The 24,274-nt window shown below is 40.7% G+C and overlaps 1 protein-coding gene across 4 annotated transcripts in view; it reads left to right on the top strand.

The window, feature by feature from the left end:
• Positions 1-24,274, top strand: part of rab6a (RAB6A, member RAS oncogene family) — a 79,081-nt gene that overhangs the window by 29,519 nt on the left and 25,288 nt on the right. For 2 of the 4 annotated variants that reach the window (XM_033023183.1, XM_033023181.1), the window contains exons 3-4: positions 9,529-9,582; positions 13,609-13,714. In XM_033023183.1, coding sequence (XP_032879074.1) covers positions 9,529-9,582; positions 13,609-13,714 — 160 coding nt within the window. Of the gene's footprint in view, positions 1-9,528; positions 9,583-13,412; positions 13,519-13,608; positions 13,715-24,274 lie in introns of all 4 variants that reach the window. The other 2 variants (XM_033023182.1, XM_033023180.1) reach the window with 1 other exon arrangement.

Genomic DNA, 24,274 nt, shown 5'->3' with positions numbered 1-24,274 from the left:
TGGACTGTTTACCCTCCTACCATCCGGGAGGCGCTACAGGTCTCTCCGTTGCCGAACCAGCAGGTCCAGGAACAGCTTCTTCCCGGCGGCTGTCACTCTACTCAACAACGTACCTCGGTGACTGCCAATCACCCCCCCCCCCCCCGGACACTTATTATTATTTATTCAAATCATTTGCTATGTCGCTCTTCCAGGGAGATGCTAAATGCATTTCGTTGTCTCTGTACTGTACACTGACAATGACAATTAAAATTGAATCTGAATCTGAATGATTTAAACGTCTATGCTGAAAGGGGAATGTTATTTTCTAAAAGGTAGTTGAGAAATTAAAAAAACCTGTAATAGAAAAAGTAAAATTGGGATTGACTGTATTGCATTGCAGAGATAGGTTGAGTTCTCCCGCCCCCTTCCATTTTACAATCCTGACATGTCTCTTAGTTGGCTTTGAAGCAGAACTTAAATGGGCAACAGAGAACGATGATGCTTTTGGGCACGTCTTGGTGTCTCTCTTTATTAACCACTCTCACAATATACTGGTCGGCAGTGTATTTGAATCACATAATTGTGAGCTTTTTAGCTGGATGGTTACTGATTCTTTGCTTGGTTTTCAAAGTTTTAAATTTTGTACGTGGAGTGTTTAAGTGCTGCTAAGAAGAGTTATTGAAGTACATTACAAATAATTCTAGGGCTTTCAAGGTGGGTATATTACCATGCATTTTTTTTCCTTCATGCACCTGCAGAAGTTTAGTGTGTGGCTAACTGTTCTTTGCTTTTGGTTAGTTTCAGCAAGCCAATTAATCAGGGGCATTAATGTTATTTATGTTGGAAGGAACTGCAGATGCTGGTTTAAACCGAAGATAGACACAAAGCTGGAGCTGCAGTGTCAGTTGGCATCTCTGGAGCAAAAGAAGAGGTGACGTTTTGGTTCGAGACCCTTCTTCAGACTGGAAATAGCACCTATTCCTTTTCTCCATAGCTGCTGTCTGATCTGCTGAGTTACTCCAGCTTTTTGTGTCAATCCATTAATGTTATTGTCCATGGCTTTTTTGGATGAGACCACTAGAACGCTCTGAATATTGCAATGATGATCAGTTAACTTGCCATAGATCTGGGATTAAAAGCAGCATTTACTGGCTGAAGTGAATTAAAGCTGTACCATGCAGTGTCTTTATCCACACTGAAGACATTGTTTGGTACTGTGCCAATCCACAATGATGCTGAAAGCATTAATCCAATAAGAAAAGGTAGAACAAAAGTCAGGTTTTTAAAACTTCAAGTTTGCATGTGAACTCCTTCAAAATTATCTTATTATTGTAGAACACAGTACAGCACATGAACGGACCCTTCGGTCCATAATGTCCATGGCGAATATGATAGGTATATGGAATGATAACTATTGAAAGCAGTAAGTAAATTCCTTACAGGGAAGAAATGTCTCCCAAAGGAGATAGTTTTGGGAGGAGATATTTGAGGCAGGAAAAGACACTTGAATAGGTGCATGGATAGGCAAGTTCATTACCTCATTGAAACCTATCGAATAGTGAAAGGCCTGGATAGAGTGGATGTGGAGAGGGTGTTTCCACAAGTGGGAGAGTCTAGGACCAGAGGGCACAGCCTCAGAATAAAACGACTTGCCTTTAGAAAGGAGATGAGGAGGAATTTCTTTTGTGAGAGGGTTGTGAATCTGGAATTAATTTCCACAGACGGCTGTGGAGGCCAAGTCATTTGATATTATTAAAGTGGAGATTGACAGATTCTTGATTAGTAAGGGTGTCAAAGGTTATGAGACCTGACCTATTGACAATTTTCGTACTTTATTAAAGATTTTGTGTAATAGATTCCAAACCATGGATGCTTCATTGTAATTTGGTTACCTAATGTTGCTTTAAAACAACCACAGACACAGTATAAGAATACTTTTTCAGTGGTATTGGTTGAGATCACTGGAAGAATGTGCATGTTCCACATAAACAACATTAAGAGTCAGGACTGATGCCTGATAGCTGTAGTCGAGGCGACAATGCCAATCTGGCGTTCAAATACTCTGAGTAGCACGATGGCACTAACTTATTTGGCTGCTCCAGTTGGCTAAGAATGGCTTGTGTTATGTAAATGAAACAAAATGTTTAGTGGATTTATACTGCTTGTACAAAAGCTGATGGTCCTTACAATTAAATGCAGTGGGAAGTGATAGCTGTAAATGTTGGTTTATAATACACCATTTTGTCACTAATCCACATTGGTCAGATGGCTGCTGCTCAGATTCAGGATTTATGAATCTGACCATAAACTGAAAGTATAATTCAAAAGGAATCTTTTGGAAGTACACTATGACCCACATAAATTGCACCTTTTATTCCTGCAATGTGAATGTAACTGGCAAAATGGCATTTTATTAAAAATAAAATTCCAGGCTCTGAGGATATTAAGGCAATCATTTCTGATTGGTTAGGGAGTACTGGGTTTCCTTTGTAGAGAGGCCATTGTAAATTATTTGGATTTTCGATATCAGTATAGCAGCATTTATGATCATCATAGAATTCAGTTTCATGGTTACAGTTGTAGAATATGAATTCAATTATGCTGTAATTAGTCCAGTGTTATAGCCACAGCAACATTTAGGAGACATTTCTTCCCTGCAAGGAATTTACTTATTGCTTTTAATAGTTGTCACATCTCTGCTTTAGCGCAGAGTTTAAGAATGAAATCATTGAATCTTTCAATCCAGCATGCAGGTATTTATGTAATGAAAGCCAGCAATATTGTTTCTCAAAGGTAGATACAAAATGCTGGAGTAACTCAGCGGGGACAGGCAGCACCTCTGGAGAGAAGGAATGGGTGATGTTTCGGGCAAGTCCTTGCTTTCCCTCTCTCCATTCCCTACCCCCTCCTCGCGGCCTACCATCTGGATTGGCGTGGCCTTTCCTGCCGGAGACTGCCCAGAGCTTCAGCTTCAGCAGCGGCGCAACACTGGATTCCATCGTGGAGCGAGTGATGCCTTACCGGGAATTGCCGTGTTGGAGCTCCGGAGTGCTGCGACTGCTGACTTCAACACCATGGAGCTGTGAACTTCCAGCCGCGGGCGTCGCTGACTTTGGCATCGCAGAGCCTAGGATCTCTCGCCGAGGTCGCCAGTGTTGAATCTCCACTCGGCCTGTCGACTTCAGGAGCCGCAGTCTCCGTTAGGAAGCGGCCGATTCGGATGCTCCGGGCCGTTGAGAGTTCTTCCGTTCGAGGGCCTGACACAACAAGGCCGCCGTAGCGGCGACTGCAGAGGCCCAAATAGGCCCCGACCACGGGTGAACAGAGGAAGAGGCCTGAACTTTGGTGCCTTCCCTCAGTGGGAAACGTTGATTCCGCTGTGGGGGGATGATTTATGTTAAATTCTAAAGTGTTGTGTTTATCTTATTTGTGTGCAGCATGGTAACTCAAATTTCACTGCACCAATTGGTGTATGTGACAATAAATGTCCTTTGTTCTCCCACCGATCTTACTGTCTCTGACTACATTTTATCTCTGTACCGCCCACTACCCTAACATCATTCTGAAGAAGGGTCTCGACCCGAAACGTCACCCATGCTGCATATCCCGCTGAGTTACTCCAGCATTTTGCCCACCTTTGATTTAAACCAGTATCTGCAGTTCCTTCCAAAACAATATTGTTTCCCAATATTGACTCTATGATATTTAAAAAAATTGCAGATGTGAAAATTTGAAATGAAAACAGAAAATGCTCTCTACTTTCAACAAGTCAGGCATCTGTGGCAAGAGGAATAGTTAACATTTCAGACTGAGCACCTTTTGTTTATTCTGACGAAGGATCTTTGACCCTGATATGTTAAATCTATTCCTCTTACTGCAGATGCTGCCTAACCAGCAGTGTTTTGAGCATTTTCTGTTTTCACAATTGAGTGCTTCATTAATGTTGGTAGAAGTTGACTACTTTTGCAAAAGACTTTATTGGGAGTTTAGTTTAAAGGTACAGCGCAGAAACGCCCTTCGGACCACCGAGTCCGCACCGACCAGCGATCCCCGCACACTAACACTGTCCTAGACACCCGAGGGACAATTTTACACTTGTACCAAGCCAATTAACCTACAAACCTGTATGTCTGAAGTGTGGGAGGAAAGAAGAGCACCCGGGGAAAACACACGAGGTCATGGGGAGAACGTACAAACTCCAAACAGACAGCACCCATAGTCGGGATCGAGCTCGGGGCTTCGGCGCTGCAAACGCTGTAAGGCAACAACTCTATCGATGCGCCACAGTGCCGGAATGGAATGTATGATCTGATATCTATGTTGGAATTTGCAGTTTGGTAAACAGGTGTTTCTGGTTTATCTTGGTAGACTTGAAAAGGAAAGTTATTATTTGCCCTCAAGCAAGTAATTAAATATAATTAAAAAGAGTGGAATAAAATGTTGAAACAAATATCCAGTGTTTAATGGCTGGCTAGCTCTTGCAAGCATTCATTCTTTGGATAATCACGATTTCACCCTGGCTTGTGGCTGAACCATTCCGAATAAAGGCTGCTGTATATCACCAGCCGTTGTAGCTACTTGTGTTGAATGAGTTGAGTAGTTTTTTTGCTTTGGAATAATTTTTAAAAGAAAAACACGAAAAGAATGTTGCAGGACAGAGATAAAAATGTAAGGATTTGCCTGTGTTTTCAGACCAATTAAGTAGGACTGCACTGTTTGCAATTTAGGTTTAAGATTGTGTTTCTTTAGGATGGAGACCATGAAGGAACTTGAAAACCAGTAAATAGATTTTATGCCAATTTATATAAAAGCTTTTTCTTGATTACAATAATTACGTTTATATTGTTTATGCAAAATGTAATTTTAAACAATACAATTTTGGAAAGCAGATTGTTTAGCATTTGTGAATAGTGAAAGCTCAACTTCAAGTGAAGACTGTTCATCAAATGCTGCCTGACCAACTGAATGTTTCATGCACTCTCTATTTTTGGATTTCCATCATTTGCTTTAAAAAAAAAAACTCTTTGAAAATGTGCTTAATTGTATTAGTTGATATTAGCTATTGTTGTGCGATTGGAAACAAACAATGTTGTTACAAGGGACTTCTTGACAAGGTAGGCAGTTAGAGAGGAGGTTCTGTTAGCCCTTGCTGTCTCCTCCCCTTCCCAGCTCCCTCAGCCCTCGGGCTCCTCCTCCTTTTTCCTTTCTTCTCCCCACCCCACCCCCCCATCAGTCTGAAGAAGGGTTTCGGCCCGAAACGTTGCCCAAAGATCTTATAGCTTCGCAATAAGATCTTTGACGTTGCCCATCTCCTTCGCTCCATAGATGCTGCTGCACCCGCTGAGTTTCTCCAGCATTTTTGTGTACTTCCTGACAAGGGTGGGTGGTTGGAGTTGTTCAAATCTTTGCGTTATAAGCTCCCCAAGCAGAATATTAGATGTTCTTCCAGTTTATGTTTGGCCTCATCATAGAAATGGAGAAGTTAGAAAACAATGGGAAGTTAGAAAAAGAGTGGGAAGAAGAAATAAAATTAAATGCAATTGGAAGAATGCGATGGCAGTTGTTTGCAGAGCACAACATTCTCGCTTGGTTTAGTACTTGGAAATAATATAAAAAGTAAGACATTTGACCCTTCATGCCTGCTCTGCCATCCAGTAAAATCAGCCGATCTTTCACCTCATCATCCTTTTCCTGCAATGAACCCTATATTTCATAACTCCTTTAATATCTAGAAATGTACAGTATCTTTCTTGAATATACGAGGTGACTTGAGTTTAATCGTGCTTGGCAAATTCCAAAGATTCAATACCCTTGTGAACAACAATTCTTATGGCTGAACCTTTGTTTTGATAGTTTGACACTCGGTACTGGGTGCCCCAGCCAGGGGAATCAATGCCTCACCATTTACCTGTTTAAAACACTTTTGGAAGTTTCAATGAGATCTTCCACATTCTTAGCGTGAATGTTTAGGCTAGTCCACTTAATCTTGCTTTGTACAAAAACTGCTGCCTGCGTGTAAACAATATTGTAGATATGATCTAACCAGGCCTCCATATAATTGGGGCACGCTATCTCTACTTTGTACTTGAGTCCCATTGCAATAAATATCAATACAATATTTGCCTTTTCGAATTGCTTGCTGATCTTTCATGATTAATGCATTACAGACAGGTCCTTCTGAACATCACCAACCCTCCTAATGTACTGTTCCCTTTTACTGCTGCATTCCTTGCCACTCCCCTCACCTGAATACCTCACAGTTACAACAGTATTGTGATCATTATGCTCCCATCTACAAACTCCACAAGAGTTTGGATTTGTGTAAAAGCTTGGACTCATACTATCCATCATACGTACCTCACTCAGTCATTTGCTCCTGTCCCTCTTAAGTGACAAGTTCTACAGTGCATAATCTAAGGGATGTAACTGTCTTCTGGAACAATGTATCCATGTACTGCAGATGTTCAGTTTATTGTCACTGTACAATAAAAAGCTTTTTTCTTGCCTGCTATCCAGTCAGTGGAAAGACCATACGTGATTACAATCAAGCCATCCACAGTGTATGTGTGAATGACATTTAGTGCAAGGTAAATTCCGATAAAATATAGTCTGAAGGTCTCCAATGAGGCAGATGGTCGATCAGGACTGCTCTCTAGTTGGTGATAGGATGGTTCATTTGCCTCATAACAGCTGGAAGGAACTGTCCCTGAATCTGGAGGTATGCGTTTTCAAACTTCTGTACCTCTTGCCTGATGGGCGAGGGACACTTCAATTGTCCTTCCCATTCCTGCACAGACCTTTCTGTCCTCTGTCTCTTCCATTGTAAGAGTGAGGATGAACACAAATTGGAGGAAAAGCATCTCATATTTCACTTGGGCAGCTTATGAATATTGGTATGAATAGCTGGTATGAATATTGATTTTTCCAGAGATGCTCCCTGTCCCGCTGAGTTACTCCAGCGTTTTGTGTCTAGCTTTGATTTCTTTAACTTCAGGTAGCCCCGGCATTCCCTCCCCCACTCAAGTCCCACTAGCTTCTCATTTTCACCCCACAAACAGATAACAATGGTCTGTTTGCTATATCATTGTTACTTTTTTGCATAATTTTCATTCATTGTTCTTTATCTCTTCGCATCACCGTCTATATCTCTCGTTTCCCTTATCCCTAACCAGGCTGAAGCAGTGTCTCAACCTGAAAAGTCACCGATTCCTTCTCTCCAGAGATGCTGCCTGTCCTGTTGAGTTACTCCAGATTTTTGTGTCCATCTTCGGTTTATACCAGCATCTGCAGTTCCTGCTTCCACGTCTTATTTAGTGCCGGTTTTAAAATATTTAACAGTACTAATTTAAGGGGTTCCCAACCTGGGGTAAATTTATCGTTTTTAAAATTTGTTTTGATTACAACATCGGAGTCTCTTTTATCTCCATGGTTCATTCTACATTCTCTGAGCAAAGATTTGTACTTTAGATGAATGAGTGGTAAATACATACCAAATGGAAAATTGTTAAACTTGATGTTGATTGTGGGTGACTAATGTAACCTGGCAGATAGCTTTACTCTATCTCACTGAGTTGTACTATTTGGGGATTATTGCTGTTTTTTATCTCACAACTTTTTACACTGTTGAATTTTGAGTAATGCTATCTATATTAATCATGCAGAATGATCTTTATGAAAGAATAATATGTTGATTCTCTGGATTTTTCTTGGCGGCTTATAAATGTTTCCAACTTTAAAACAAAAGCTCTATTGCAACATAGTGTTTAATGGATAAAGTAGGTATGTTGCAAAGCCTACCTGAAGCGTCGTTGAAGATCTGCCGCTGAGGTTGTGCGCGATTTTGGCGCCGTTTAGAGGGGGGCGGGTTTAAAACGCGATTTTCTCTAAGCTGTTCCAATCGAAAATGTTCAGCCTAGTTAATTATTAACGAAAAATCGCTGATAGACCCCGTCGCAAAAGCTATTATTAGGTTTAAAGGCCTTGAATAATAGTTATAGTAGTTTAAAAATCAATCTTTAAACCCGCGACCGTCAGCAACCGCATGGTCTCATAAAGAAAATAGCAGAAGTTAGGTTGTATATTTTTACATTCAAAAGGGCTTCTAAAGATCCTTTTATACAAAATTTAATATTGCGAGTAGCTCAATTTGGGCCCATTATATCGCGCAGTATTTTTCTGGGCATTTGGGGGCACAAATCTACCGCAATGTGAACGTTCTAAACCAGCGCGTTCCACAGGGACCCACTGGAAAGCTGATTTAAATGGGCATTTATTTACAGCAATTGAACACTAAATTCCTTCCATTTGGCCTATAAATTAATGTAAATGAGATTTAAAAATCATGTTTTATTGTGAATTATTTGTGAATATTATTTGGACATTTAGGCTATTTAAAAATGTTAATCATTTATTAAGAAATGGATAGGTGTTTAGATCTAGTCATTGAAGTCTGAAATTAGCTACAATTAGGTAACTAACTAATTATATGCTTTAATTTCAGGTCATCCAAGTAAGATTATTTTATATTTGTTTCAGAATGCTTCAATCTATGATAACTGAAAATTTCATTCAGTTCTCTTAATTTTTAAGAAAGTTATGGGCTTTTGACTGTTCACGATCACAGCTTTTTTGTTATGTCCATAGAAAATCAATAGGGAACAAGATGCTCATTTCCCAGTATGAAAATGGCCATAACTTTTTAAATACTTGAGATATGAAAGTGAATTAGGTGTCAAATTAAACTTATTTTTATGCTTTATCTGATGGGATAAGTTACAGACTTGATTTTTAAAATCTCAAAATTTTGTAACATTGCTAGATAAAGTGACGTTGAATCTAAAAAATCAGACAGTTTGGCTGTGCTTTGTATGATACATCCAGTGCACTGAGTTGTATTTGTCAATAGAAAGTCAGCAAGCGAAATCTATACACAGCTCATTGTTTTTTGCCAAATGTTTAACCAATTACATTTTGTTGCGTTTTGAATAATATTAGCTGAGTAAGTCACCAAAGCAAATGATTATTAAGCAAGAATATGTTGATTCTTTGGCTTATAAATTAGCCTGAAGAAGGTTCCAACCTGAAATGTCACCTATCCATGTCCTCCAGAGATACTGCCTGACCCGCTGAGTTACTCCAACGCTTGTGTGTTTTCTTGAATCCATTGCCTCAAGGATTTCAAGCTAAATTGTCAGCCTTGTGATAGGTGCTGATAATGCGTACGGCTGAATACTTCATTCTTGGATCTGAAAACTATCCATAGTCAAATTGTTAAATCATGTGCATTATGTTCCCTTTATAAAATATGATGTTTTTCATTATATCCGTTAGTATGCATAATGAGAAAATGAGTGGATTTTGTGGCTGTAACTGATTGTTGATTCTTGGGGGTTGTGGTTAAGGTTACGCACAAAGGAAAAATAACTAGAATATTGTGGGGTTAATATTTGTTTAGGACATTAGCAGTATGAACTTTCAATTTTATTATTTATAGGCTTTATATTTTTTGGTAAGAACATTTGTTTTAATATTTTTCTCCTCTTACAGGCAACCATTGGAATAGACTTTTTGTCAAAAACTATGTATTTGGAAGATCGAACAGTAAGTAACATAAAAGCATTGATTTTTAAAGTTGAAGATTGTTTGATTTTGTATTCTGTAAAGTGGAAACATTGATCACATTAACTTTTCCAAACTCTATTTACTTGTTAAGATATTGAATGAGTAGAGCTGGGGGATGTCAAATGGTTATAAAAATATATAGTTTTTTTTCTTAACCACATGACATGTTTTATTAAGTTAATTGCTTGGTCTCTGTTGCACCCTGTTAAAACCCAACAGTTAATTTCAGCTTTATTATAACAACTGCTTTGCAGATCATTTTTTCCTTTCCATTGCATGTAGACCTGCTTTTCGTCCCTTGAATCTGATTTAGTAATCAAATCAAAATTGATGGAAGCACTCGGCAGATCACGGAGGAGATACAGTTGACATTTCAGATTGAAGATGTCACCACCTTCTCAGTGTTTACATCACTTTCTGTTTCTCTTTCAGATTTACAGCATCTGCAGTGTTTGAATTTTTTTTGCACTAACTAATATATTACTGTAGTTTCTTCTGAATGGAGAAGTTGGGGTACTTCATATCAAGTTATTCAGTTGTATTCAGCATGTAGTAGTGAGAATGTTATAAATGTTTTACCAGCAGTGACTATTTGCACCCAATGAATCTTAACGGTGTCTTTGTCAGAAGGAATTAAGAACTAAGTCAGATCTCCAAAGAGCCTGCAGTTTTTTTTAAACTGAAATAAGTATTATCGCTATTCTAATTTTCCATAAGGCATTCGGACATTTTCAGAAAGATGGATCTTCCTGTCTCTTACATTTTGATTTTGCTGTAATTATTTTTTTGATTATAAATCCAAATGGCTAATGATATAATGCACAGTATGTTAAATCTACAAAATGTGCTAATTTTGTTGAGGCCCTTTTTCTATTCTGTTTTCTTTTCACATGCAGAGAAGGGTTTCTCTATCAAAACCACAATATGTTTTCCCGTATTATCTAATGTGCAGTTCCTAGTATGTGCAGCTGTCATCGTCTCTTGATCTTGAGTTTGATTATATTTTCTTCAAGATGTTGATCGATTTAATTGATTTGGTCACCTTGATCTTCAGCCTCTATTTGATTCTAAAACCATCAAATGCTATGATACTTTCTGCTCTTGAAAGTCTACCCTATAGGGAATTATTAATCATCTATAAAGCATTGACAACATTCACTTGAACATTGAGCACAAATGTAAAATTTGATATGCAGAGCTCGCCATTTCTCCCGAGGGCAGAGTAAAACATAATGTACATTTTTCCCTATTTCATGCCATCTTTTGGACCTGGAGAAGATGTTTATGATTTGATCTTCTACAGTCTCAATATGAATCTGAAAGGTCTCAACCACATTGATTGGCTACATATTTCACATTGTTCTACCCCTGTATTTGCATCTCTATTTGGGTTTGGGGTTTTGCATTCTTTCTTTCCTTATAACTTCTCCAAGCTTATTGTGTTCTTTAAATTTAATTATGGTCCCTTGATACATTCCCCGATATACTGCTCACTACACATCTAGGCCCATATATATATTTATTCTCCTCCTCTCTTATTACATATCCATGTTTGGATTGGATTACAATTCCATTCCTATTTTGAAATTACACAAATCAATGGATGGATTCTACCCCTTAGCTGCTCCAGTAAAACTCTAACTCAACATAATGTCTCTGTAACCATGCAGCATTTTCCCACTGATATGTGCTCCCAATATTTGCCACCATCTTAACTAGGTCACATTTTCTTTCAAGTAAAAATTGGAAAGGTGACTGCCTTGCTTTTAAGGAAAATTAGTTATCCCTACTGAAACAGATTTGAGATTCGAGCTGGTTTTGACAATAAGCCACTTTGCCACATTGAAGTAAGAGAGAGTTGAGGCCTGGAAGACAACATTCGCCATCTTTTATGAAATGATTTTTGACGGGTGTCTTATGCAATAGCAGTTCTCTGGTACAAGGAATGTTTTATTTGGACACCCCATTCATTTCTGGAAAACCTACCCTTTGGTTTCGATGTCTAATCCTGTGGGTAACCAATTTGGAATAAGTAGGCTCTTATGTCAGAAGCAAAGGAACGCACAGTTTTTAGTTTTCGATTCATTTGTATTAATCACTTATTGCATTATCACACAGCAGGAACTGAGATTTGCCACAGCACAGTACCATATAGTACCTTACCAACATGACCATTTTTATGTGGCTTGTATGATCAATGATGGCTTTTCAGAAATGCAGACATACAGGAATTACCACTTTTGTCAGATTCCTCTCACTAATTTATACATACCTCCAGGAATGAATGGACTGAATTGGCAGCAGCTATCTAGTGTGGTATCCTAGCATGATACAAGCACTAGATTCATTTGTAACATATCATCCATCAGCTGAATTTAAAATACTTATGGCTGGTTGAGACCAGGTAATGGTCACTGCACATCTCGTATGTGTATGTGACGAATTAACTTGACTTGACTTGAAACTTGACTTGAAACTGATCCTGAATCTCAGGTGCTTATTTATCTACCCATAATTTACACATTTAATTTGAAATTTACCATTTGTTGTTTGTTTTTGCTGAATGTTTGTTTCTGAAAGTATTTTTGTTTCAGTATGAGAATTCAAAATTTTCGAATTGATCATGTCTAGTATGATTCTGAAGATTGTACTTTTGATGAAGGCAGGATCAAAATTGGTTATAGCCATTTGTCCATTACCCACAACATGTGGCAATGGCGGTTAAAAAAAGGTATTACGAAGTTGGATTGAGTACACAAAACTTCAAAATTGAAAACAGTTTTTTAAATTCTGTTCTACTTAATGGATTGATGCTACATTTCTGTGCAAATAAAACATTTATGCACTGTGACTGATCAAATTGGATAAATCTGTGTCAATGCAATGGCAGGTGACCCATGCGTTATGGCAGATTGTGTAATAGAGATTCACTCTTACAGAATTCACAAATCACTGCCAAAGATAAGGCATAAAAATCCGCTATCATGAAATTTGTGGGTTGAATAAAGTAAACAAATACAATGTTTTAACTTGCATTCCTTGATGCCTGTGCAGATAACACAGGTTTGCAAAATGGAAACATTGTGATGCAGGCAGTTGTATAGGAATGCCAACCCACAAAACACAGGGGTCACTTGTACTCCTGATCCAGAGTTTTTTTCTGGATGAGGAATCTAACTAGAGAAAAGCTATTTTATCGAATGTATAGACACAAAATGCTGGAGTAACTCAGCGGGAAAGGCAGCATCTCTGGAGAGAAGGAAAGGGTGATGTTTCAGGTCAAGACCCTTCTTTTAGATTCGACTCGAAACGTCACCGATTCCTTCTCTCCAGAGATGCTCCCTGAGTACTCCAGCATTTTGTGTCTATCTTCGGTTTAAACCAGCATCTGCAGTTCCTTCCTACATATATCAAATGTATATGTTGTTTTATGGTTATTGTGCTGATATGAATATTTGAATGCAGCATTGATTAATGAAATCTAGGTCAAGTACGCTGATCTTTCTGGCTTTTAGGCTTGAATAATGCCCGTTGTTTTAGTCTCCAGGAGCCAATTTTGCGAGTTCTCCGTTGATACTAAAAAATGATTAATTTGCTACAGATTGCTGTGTGCACATGGCAGAAATGTTCCAGCCCTTAATGTGTAGCGCTCTAAAGTTCTCTTAGATGCAAGTTTAATGCTGATTCCGCACAATTATCTTTCTGCCTTCGTTTGTTCCCCTGCATTAGCTTTTTTTTGTTTTGCCCTTTTTGTATTTGAATGCTTGCTACTGCTTTTGTTCTCTTTGACCTTTTTTCCCATCCTACAGATACGGCTTCAGCTCTGGGATACTGCAGGCCAAGAGCGTTTCCGTAGCCTTATTCCCAGTTACATCCGTGATTCAGCTGCAGCTGTAGTAGTTTACGATATCACAAGTAGGTATTTGAAGTTTTCATGTTCAAAAGGGAACAGCCCTTGATGTTCTTATTCCTCCCTTTTCTTGCTGTTGTTTGCCTGATGACTAGGTGCGGTTGCAGTTATGGGACACAGCAGGTCAGGAACGCTTCAGGAGCTTGATTCCTAGCTACATTCGTGACTCTACTGTTGCAGTTGTTGTCTATGATATCACAAGTGAGTGGGGCCTTTTGCTATTCTAACATTGGCTTCTAATTGGCATGTGCATCCCCTTTGTCACTTACATAATATCCTAACCTCAACAGGTCTGTGAAGAAAACCTGGTTGTGTTTCTGGTGACCATGGTTGCCATGGATTAAATTCCATTGACAATGTGTTTTATTAAATTCTCTAGTTGGTGCATAACAACAACTCAAACTGTAGACAGAAATGTTCTCATAATTTTCCTTTCAGTTTTGCAAACTGTCTCTTTATAGAGTTAAAAAAATCTCCAGTCTGACTATCATTTATGGGGGGGGGAAATCCATGCATGGACATTGTTGTTGTTGTCCAGGTGCTGATGCTAGGGACATTTATGATTTTGCCTCTTGCACTTTAATTGAGGTAGATGGTGAATTTGAAGGTGTCACTAAAGAGGATTGGCAAATTGCTTCTATACGTCTTAAAATAGTCGGGTTGGTACCACACATCCTATGCTGCAGCCACAGGGCTTTGGGATTAGAAATAGATGTTCAAGATATTGAATGCTGCTAATAAAGTGGATTCTTACGCTGGACAATGTTGAACTTCTAGCTGGTTGTTACAGCTCCTCCATTTAGGCATGGCCCTTGGATCCAGCACACTATTGGTGTATGGCATGTGTTTGGTGGATTTGAGAGGCGAATTATTTATTGCAAAATTCAATGCTTTGGATTAGCTCTGTTGATGCATCTAGGATCTTGGAAAAGTTATGATGTAGGAGGTCACTTGGTCTATTGTTTCTCTGCACTCTTACCATCCTAATCTCATCTGCTGGAATTGTGACCCTAGTCCCTATGTTGTGGCTCACTTTTAAAGGTGAGCTTTTCATCACCAAGACAGAGAATTCCAAACCTGCCACCTGAGTAAACAGAGCTAATCTTCCTTCCAGTCCTCCTACCAATTACATACATTTATGTTTGATGCCTCTTCCAAGGGAAATGGATTCTTATTTACTTAATCCATAACCTCGTAATTTTATACACATCAATTATCTCACTAAAGCTGCATCAGTTCCAAAAGAAACAATCCTATGTTGTCTAATCTTTCCTTCTAGTAGCAAATGTTTCAGTCCTGGTAATTACCTCTGCAACATTCTGGTGCAATCACTTTCCTGCAGTATGAACTATACACTGATCAAGCAGTGGTCTAACTATAGTTGCATACAATTGTGGAATAACCTCCCAACTCTTATCCTAAATGCCTTGACTAACTTACGAAAGAATCTTGTATGCTTTTCTAATCACCTTATTAATTTTGCCCTGCTACCTTTAATGATTTATGATGGTAGATTTGAGCACCTCGTGCACCTTTGCACCACTCAAAATCTGATCGATATATGTGCATTTTCTTGCCATCTTTGCTCTTCTCCAAACATTACCTGTCATGTCTCTGGATTAAATTACATTTGTTGTTTTTCTGCCCAGATGACTATATAATCTTTACATTACATCAGTAGAATGTTTTCCATCTTGCTGTTGACCGGCCATTTCTTGTGTTGTTTACAACTCTATCATAACCACTACCTTCAAGTATAAAACATTACAAAATTCAATGGAAGAGTACTAAACCCTGAGTGAAAAAAACAAACCGCGGGCAAAACTCAGTGCATCAGGCAGCATCTGTGGGTGGGGGAGGGGGGAATGGACAGATAACCTTTTGGGTTGGGAATCTTCTTCGAGGGTCTCAGATAATGAGATGCTGGTTAAATAGTGGTATTGGAATTTGAAGAGCTGATAATTAAGCTTTCTTAGAGGTGATTATTGCCTGAGTTTGCCGAAGTTTACATTTATTAGCCCAATTTATGAAGTTACCCAGGACTTTCTTCTTATGGGTCTAGATTGTTTCTCTTTTTGAGAAATTGAGTAATCTTCGGACAATAGGCCATTTCTCGCCTATATACAAAGGCAGGAAGATAACAGGAACATTTGAAGATAGACTTGCTTCATGTTTTTCTCTGATGATAACCTGCACAATTGCCCAGGATCAAGAATACCTTCCAACAACTATTTCACAAACATAACTATGTTCATTTTGCTAGTTGTGACTGTACCTACTCATAAATCCCCCCCCCCTGGGCTCCTTGTTGCATCCAGTTGAATACACCCTTGATGTAAAGGATGTTCCCTTGCCTGATGAAATTGCACTTTTTAATCAAGTAATGATTGCCATTTGGCTGCCATTTTGTTCATTTCTGATCTGCAGACATACTTGTCTTGCTCTGGCTATTTCCTATTGACATAGAGGCTTCCCCTCTTCTGTTTAAGATGAACGATTGAAGACTTCTACCACCAGGGGCACCACACGATTGGCAGCCCCGCCAACACAGTGTGTTTTAAAAGTTTGTGCAAATGATCTCCAGTTTGTTTTATGTGGGGGTCGGGGGAAACTTTTCAATCTCTTACTTTGCCGGAGATGCGATTGTTTTCCGGGTCGCATCTCCGGTCGCTCTGTGGCTCAACATCGAAGGAGCTGGAGGCCTCCTCAGACTGACTTTGAGCCCCACTGGGGGGCGCGGACTTAACATCAGAGTCTGTTAAGTCCGATGCCTGCGGACTTTACCTTCGAGAGCTCGCAGTTGGGAGAGGCCGAGTCAGGAGCTCCAAAGATGCAGAGGTTCGACCAGCCCCGATGCAGAGGGCCCAAGCGCCCAAGATCATCCCGTCAACGGAGGGCTCGGAAGCAAAGCGGGGAAGAGATTTAACTTTTTTTTCGCTGTCCATCACGGTGAGGAATGTGGAGGAGTCACTGTTTTGTGTGTTCCGTTGCTTTTTATTTGTATGACTGACTTGGCAAATGAAATTCCTTCTGTGCTGCAAAACATACTTGGCTAATAAAGTGTGATTGTGATGTCATGTTGACATAGATCAGAAGTAAATGCATGTTTTAAGCACGCGTTATTGATATTGCCATCCAAATCAAACATAAGAAATTTGGAAGAAGTTGGATTAGGATATATGGCCCATCATGTCTGTTCCACCATACAATAAAATCATGGGTTATCTACTCCGATGCTACTTTGCTGTATTAACCCCTTATCTCTTAATATGATAGTGGCATTTTAAAGGATTTTAGATAAGCACATGGATATGCAGGGAATAAGAGGGCTATAGAGGCAGAGACCCCTTCCCAGGTACCTTCCTCTGCAACCGCAGAAGACGCAACACCTGTCCCTATACCTCCTCCCTCAACTCTGTCCAGGGACCCCGACAGTCCTTTCAGGTTAGGCGGAGGTTCACTTGCACCTCCAACCGCAGCTACTGTATCCGTTGTTCAAGATGTGGAATCTTAATTCGCGGATGACACAACAGTGGTGGGACTCATCAGCGGAGATGACGAATCAATGTACAGGGAGGAAGTAAAACAACTAGTGGACTGGTGCGGCAACAACAATCTAGCATTAAACTAGACTAAGTGGGACCCGTTGGGTACCAGCATTATACGGGAGGGCTGGTCACCAACGCAATATTCCACCTCTCCACCAATTCCAATACTGCTCGCCAGTGGGGGGGGCTGTCTGTTGCGCTATCATGGGTGTTGCGGTCTGAAGGTACTGGTTTCCAGAGGGCTAGTATAGACATTGTGGGCCGTATGAATGCTTGGGCAGGCATCCAACTGTTGCAACGATTTTAAAAGCCAAGCCAAGGCAAACAATTGGGCTGCAGCCACCCGACAACCAAAATTCATTTTGTGAACACAAACTTGTCAAAAAGTAGAGGCAAGCAATTGGGCTGCAGATACCCGACAACCAAAATTCATCTTGTGAACACAAACCTGTTAATAAAAGGCGAGGCAAACAATTGGGCCGCAGATACCCGACAACCAAAATTCATCTTGTGAACACAAACTTGTTTAAAAAAAAAAAAGCGAGGCAAACAATTGGTCTGCAGACACCCGACAACCAAAATTCATTTTGTGAACACAAACTTGTTAAAAAGGGCTGCAGCCACTTTACAGCCGCGTCGAGGGGGACTCACCGTTGAGTAGACGTGCGTTCAGTGTTATTTGCAGCCCGTGACCTTCTCACTTCCTGGTCTGGTAGAGACTGAGAGAGGCACGACACTTCCTGGTTTTATAGTCCCTCCCCCTGTCGCCAGCGGGGGCAGCAGAGAGAATGGGGAATTTTGTAAGAAAAATTAATATCTCTCTCATTTTTCATCGACGGAACAAATCCTCCGCACTCATAAGGCGGAGGGGGGCTCTGAGTGAGGTGGCCAAAAAATGACGGCCGTAGGTGGCGGCGTTCTCTCGGAAATCGCAGCACAGTCGGCCAAAAGCGGTCAAGATCAGAGATTTAGTAATATAGATGTCGACAAAACAAAGGAGATGGTTGTCGACTTCAGGAGGGCGTAGCCAAAACACACACCCCTCAACATCAGTGGCACCACAGTGGAGAGAGTGGAGAATATTAAGTTCCTCGGAGTGCAAATTACAGACACTCACCTGGTCCAGGAACAACACTGGGATTGTCAAGATAGATAGATAAATACTTTATTAATCCCCTTATTCAGGGGAAATTCTGATGTCCATGCAGCACACTAATAAAAAAAACAACACAGTATTCGTAAAGAAATTCAACACCAAAACATCCCCCCACAGTGATTCCCACTGTGGGGGAAGGCACAAAGTCCAGTCCCCATCCCCTTGTCCACCTTGTCCACCCAAAGTCGGGCCCAATTGAGGCCTCCACAGTCGCCGCCATGGCGCCCGATGTTCTCGCCGGGTGATGGTACTCCGGCGTCGGGAGAACCCCCAGCAGCTTGGGGTGCCAGGAACGGCCGCCTTCCCACCGGAGCCTGCGGCTTCCAAGCCAACAGACCACGCCAGACGGAGCTCCACACACTGGTGATCTCGGCGAGATGTAAGTTCAACGTCGCAGCTGGCCGCTCCGCAGAACCGCGGCTCCACGATGTTTTCCTCGGCGGTCCCAGCATACTGGAGTTCCAGCGCGGCGACCCAGGAAAGGCATCGCCCGCTCCGCAATAGCGCTCCAGCGCTGCACTGCCGCCAAAGCCGACGTTCCGTGCCGCCGCCGCCGCCGCCGCCAACGCCCTGCGCCGCCGCCAAAGCCGATGTTCTGGCCAGGTCCCCTCAGGGAAACGTCGCTCCAGGACCCGCTGGTAGGCCGCAAGGACAGGTCGAAGATGCTGCTCGGAGGAAGGAAACCCCTCCGACCAGGTAGGGACTTAGAAAAGCAGTTTCCCCCTTCCCCCCCACCACCCCCCACACATAAAAGATTTAGACCCCCTGACTGTACATTTAACGAACTCAAAATAATAAAAAAGAAGGGGAAAAAACGGACAGCTGCAGGACAGGCAGCCGTTCAGGACAGCGCCTCCTCCGGGCCCATCAGCGACTGCACTACCTGAGGAAACTCAAACAGGCCTCACACCCCACCAACATCCTCAGGACTTTCTACAGGGGCACGGTGGAGTCTGTACTCACGTACTGCATAAACACGTGGTACTCCAACTGCAACTGCTCAGACAGGAAGGCTCTGCAGAGGGTAGTGAGGAGATCATTGGCGTCTCCCTACCCTCCGTACAAGAACTGTTCCAGAGCCGCTGTCTGAAAAAAGCTCTGAGAATAGCTAAGGACAAACTGCACCCCCTCCACACACACCTGGATCTCCTGCCATCAGGCAAGAGATACCGTAGCATCAAAGCCTACAAGACTGCTAAACAGCTTCCTGCCACATGCTGTGAGGCTGCTAAACAGTCACTCTGTACTCAGTCACCTGATTCTGCGGCTTTGCACTGACATTTTAATAACTCTGGCACTGGCCACTCAAATCAGCTGCCCTGGACATTTTAATGATTGGTTTTACTGTATTTTAATGTTGCTGTTTTACCTGCTTTTAACTATTTATACTGTTTCATCAGGGACTGGATTGTTTTTATTGTTATTATGTGTGAAATGTTTTAAGTTTTATGTGCGATGCTCTGGTATTCCCTGGGAAACGTCTTCTCATTTTGCACTGTACAACTGTTGCTTTGCAAGATGACAATAAAGATTGATTTGATTTGATTTGATTTATACATCGGCGAGACCAAACATAGACTAGGCGATTGTTTCGCTGTCCGCCTGAACCTACCTGATCTCCTGTTTATTAAACACTTTAATTCTCCTTCCCATTCCACAAAGATCTTTCTGTCCTAGGTCTCCTCCATTGTCAGAGTGAGGCTAAATGCAAATTGGAGGAACAGCATCTCATACAGCCCAGTGGTATGAATGTTGATTTCTCTAACTTCAGGTAACCCGGCATTCCCCCTCTATCCCTCCACCACCCAAGTCGCACTAGCTTCTTGTTTTCACCTAACAAACAGCTACCAATGGCCTTTTACATTATCATCGTTACTTTTTTGTATATCTTTTAATCATTTTTCTTTATATCTCCACATCTTCGTCTATATCTCTCGTATACCCTCGTTTCCCTTATCCTTAACAAGTCTGAAGAAGGGCCTCGACCTAAAACGTCACCCATTCCTTCTCTCCAGAGAAGCTGCCTGTCCTAACTAATCTCCAGCATGGGACCTGGCTACAAGTCTGAAGATCTAAATACGCTATCTTGTCGTTTCTTCTCCCCTACTAGTAGTTGCATCTGAAAGAACTCTGATTGTTGAGTCAAAGAATGAATTCCCTTTTATAAATCAATGCTAACTCAGTTCAATCCTTTTTATAAAGCTATCATGTATTTCATCCTTCAATATTGATTCTGGTATTGATTCAGCATTTTCCCTTAAACTGAAGTTAAGTTTATAATTTCATTTTCTTTCACTCCTTTCTTAAAAAACGGTGTCACATTTGTCACCCGTCAATCTGCAAGACCCGGAATTTACGGAAAATTGAAAGATAATGCCACCATTAAGCCTGTAGTAGCTCTGAGTATTCTGGGAAATATGAAGAGGTCCTTGGGATATATCAGTTTTCAGTCTTGCTAATTTCAGGAGTACTATTTTCATTTATTATAGACAATAGCTGCAGGAGGAGGCCATTTCGTCCTTCGAGCCAGCACCGCCATTCACTGTGGTCATGGCTGATCAACCCCATTCCCGTCTTCTCCCCGTATCCCTTGACTCCGCTTTCTTTAAGAGCTCTATCTAACTCTCACTTGAAAGCATCCAGAGAATCAGCCTCCACTGCCTTCTGATTCTGAGGCAGAGAATTTCACAGATTCACAACTTCCTGGGTGGAAAAGTTTTTCCTCATCTCCGTTCTAAATGCCCCATGCTTATTCTTAAACTGTGGCCCCAGTTTCTGGACTCCCCCAACATCGGGAACATGTTTCCTGCCTCTAGCATATCCAATCTCTTAATCTTATGTTTTAATATAAATCCCCTCTCATTCTAAATCCCAGTGTATACAAGCCCAGTCACTCCATTCTTTCAACATATGACAGTCCTGCCATCCCGGGAATTAACCTCATGCACCTACGCTGCACTCCCTCAATAGCAAGAATGTCCTTCCTCAAATTTGGACACAATACTCCAGGTGTGGCCTTGCACTTAATACTCCACGTGTGGTCTCACTCGGGTCCTGTACAACTGCAGAAGGACATCTTTGCTCCTATACTCAACTCCTCTTGTTATGAAGGCCAAGATTTATATTGGCTTTCTTCACTGCCTGCTGTACCTGCATGATTACTTTCAGTGATTGATGTGCAAGGACATCCAGATCTCATTGTACTTCCGCTTTTCCTAATTTGACACCATTCATATCATCTGTCTTCCTGTTCTTGCCACCAAAGTGGATAACCTCATTTATCCACATTAAACTGCATCTGCCATGCATCTGTCCACTCAACCAACCTATCCAAGTCACCCTGCATCCTCATAGCACCCTCCTCGCAGTTCACACTGCCACCCTGCTTTGTGTCATGTGCAAATTTGCTAATGTTACTTTTAATTCCTTCATTTAAATCATTAATATATATTGTAAATAGCTGCGGTCCCAGCACCGAGCCTTGCGGTACCCTATTAGTCACTGCCTGCCATTCAGAAAGGGAAAGGTTAATCCCTACTCTTTGTTTCCTGTCTGCCAACCAATTTTCTATCCATGTCAGTACTCTTCCCCAATACCATGTGCTCTAATTTTGCCCACTAATCTATGTGGGACCTTATCAAAAGCTTTATTATCGCAATATTGTAAATTCATTGACCTCTAATATTCTAGTAGATGTTTTGTGTATTCTGTGAAATTTGGCTCAATTTTTTGTTTATTATTGCTGGACCTAAAATCGTCCTTTTCTTTACACATGATTTGGGTAACCACGGGCCCATGTAGGCATCGGACCAGACAAGAAAAAAGGTTCTACAAATTCTGTGAAATAGTGATTTTAGGAAAACTTACTGGTTTAAGATGTTCTTGAGATCATTACCAAATCTGTGACCATTGACCAAGTTTCCATCCACCATCACTATCAGACATTGTGAAGATTCCAGTTTGATCTGAAAATAAGTCAAGAGTGTTTTATTGTCATATCCAGATAGAACAATGACATTCTTACTTGCTGCAGCACAACAGAATATGTAAACATAGTATGATATGATAGAAACATGGAAAATAGGTGTTTAAGAAGGAATTGCAGATGCTGGAAAATCGAAGGTAGACAAAAATACTGGAGAAACTCAGCGGGTGCAGTAGCATCTATGTCTGAAGAAGGGTTTCTGCCCGAAACGTTGCTTATTTCCTTCGCTCCATAGATGCAGCTGCACCTGCTGATTTTCTCCAGCATTTTTGTCTACATGGAAAATAGGTGCAGTAGGAGGCCATTCGGCCCTTCGAGCCAGCGCCGCTATTCATTGTTATCATGGCTGATCGTCCCCAATCAATAACCCGTGCCTGCCTTCTCCCCATATCCCTTGATTCCACTATCCCCTAGAGCTCTATCTAACTCCCTCTTAAATCCATCCAGTGATTTGGCCTCCACTGCCCTCTGTGGCAGGGAATTCCACAAATTACCTGGAGCCGTCAGCAGAGGGAACACAAACACTACTTGAATATTCCATATTAAGAATACAAAAGTTTTTTCTCACCTCAGTCTTAAATGGCCTCCCCTTTATTCTAAGACTGGGGCCCCTGGTTCTGGACTCTCCCAACATTGGGAACATTTTTCCTGCATTTAGCTTGTCCAGTCCTTTTATAATTTTATATGTTTCTATAAGACCCCCCCCTCATCCTTCTGAACTCCAGTGAATACAAGTCTAGTCTTTTCAATCTTTCCTCATATGACAGTCCCGCCATCCCAGGGATCAATCTCGTGAACCTACGCTGCACTGCCTCAATCACAAGGATATCCTTCCTCAAATTAGGATGATTAAATGATAAACGAGAGAGAAAAGAAAAGTTCAGTGTGTGTATATATACACATGCTCACTATGTATATATGTGCATGCATGTGTGTATGTATGTATATATATATATGTGTGTGTATATATGTATATATAATATTTATTTTCTCTATGGGCCATTACCAATTTGTACAATTGTAGCATGTACTTATTTGTCTCTATGATGGTAATGCTTGAAGAATACTTAGACCAAAAAAAAATCAAATTTCTCCCTCTTCTATTAACATAATGATTTGTTTTCAAATATAAATGTTTTGAGAAGCTAATCTGGTGATTCTGCTGAGGAGAGAAATCCACAGGGAACCCATTTATTTGTGGCTGAAGACTGATATGTGAGTTGTCTGGCTTTAAGATTACCCAGATGAGATGCAATATTTAAATTTTAGCTTGGATACTTCTGAGTCACTTGACTTTGAAATTATGACCTTTCGATGTGAAATCCCTTTGGATCATGGTATTGCTACCTGGAGCCGTCAGCAGAGGGAACACAAACACTACTTGAATATTCCATATTATGAATACAAAAGTTAATTGTAATTCTTAAGGCGATTGGAGGTTGATCCTTATAAAGCTTCCTTGATTTTCTTTGTTAACTCCTAGCTACCTTAATGTCACTGGAAGTTGTTCAATTTCTCAGCCAAGTTGATGGATATCTACGTGAAAGTGTGTGAGAACACCGCACAGTTAGCTTCTTCTTTTGCTCGTCCACACTGGATTTTTTTCCTGCAGGATAAAAATAAGTCTTTGCCACTTGCCAGCTATTTTTCATCTGAATGCTGAAGCTAATTAGAGTACTTGGTCTTGATTGCAGCTGTGATAATTAACAAATTATATACTCAAAGGAAATTGGCTCTCTTTTGTTATGAAATGCATTTTACTTGTGTAGTTTGTGCCAGTTTCTGAAAGGGGCTGTTAATGAATTTTGGAGAGTAGAAATAACTAAGATTGTAACCCTACCTGATTGGAGTTGCACATGTTATTATATGACTGCATATTTTCAGTGTAATGGTGAGGCATGGTAATTATAAGAACTGTCTTCCATATCGAAAATGCATTTGAAATCTGTTCCAAGTTCAGTAAAGGCTAATTTCTTCAAGAACCAGCCATTCAACCAGATTTGGCATATCAACATTGCATCATTATGAACAATTTCTTGCATTGCCAATTGTTATGTGTGATGAGACTGCTA

This window comes from Amblyraja radiata, chromosome 6 (genome assembly GCF_010909765.2).
Source record: "Amblyraja radiata isolate CabotCenter1 chromosome 6, sAmbRad1.1.pri, whole genome shotgun sequence".
NCBI lineage: Eukaryota > Metazoa > Chordata > Chondrichthyes > Rajiformes > Rajidae > Amblyraja > Amblyraja radiata.
The sequence above is the reverse complement of the archived record's forward strand: the minus strand, read 5'-3'. Positions and strand labels throughout refer to the sequence as shown.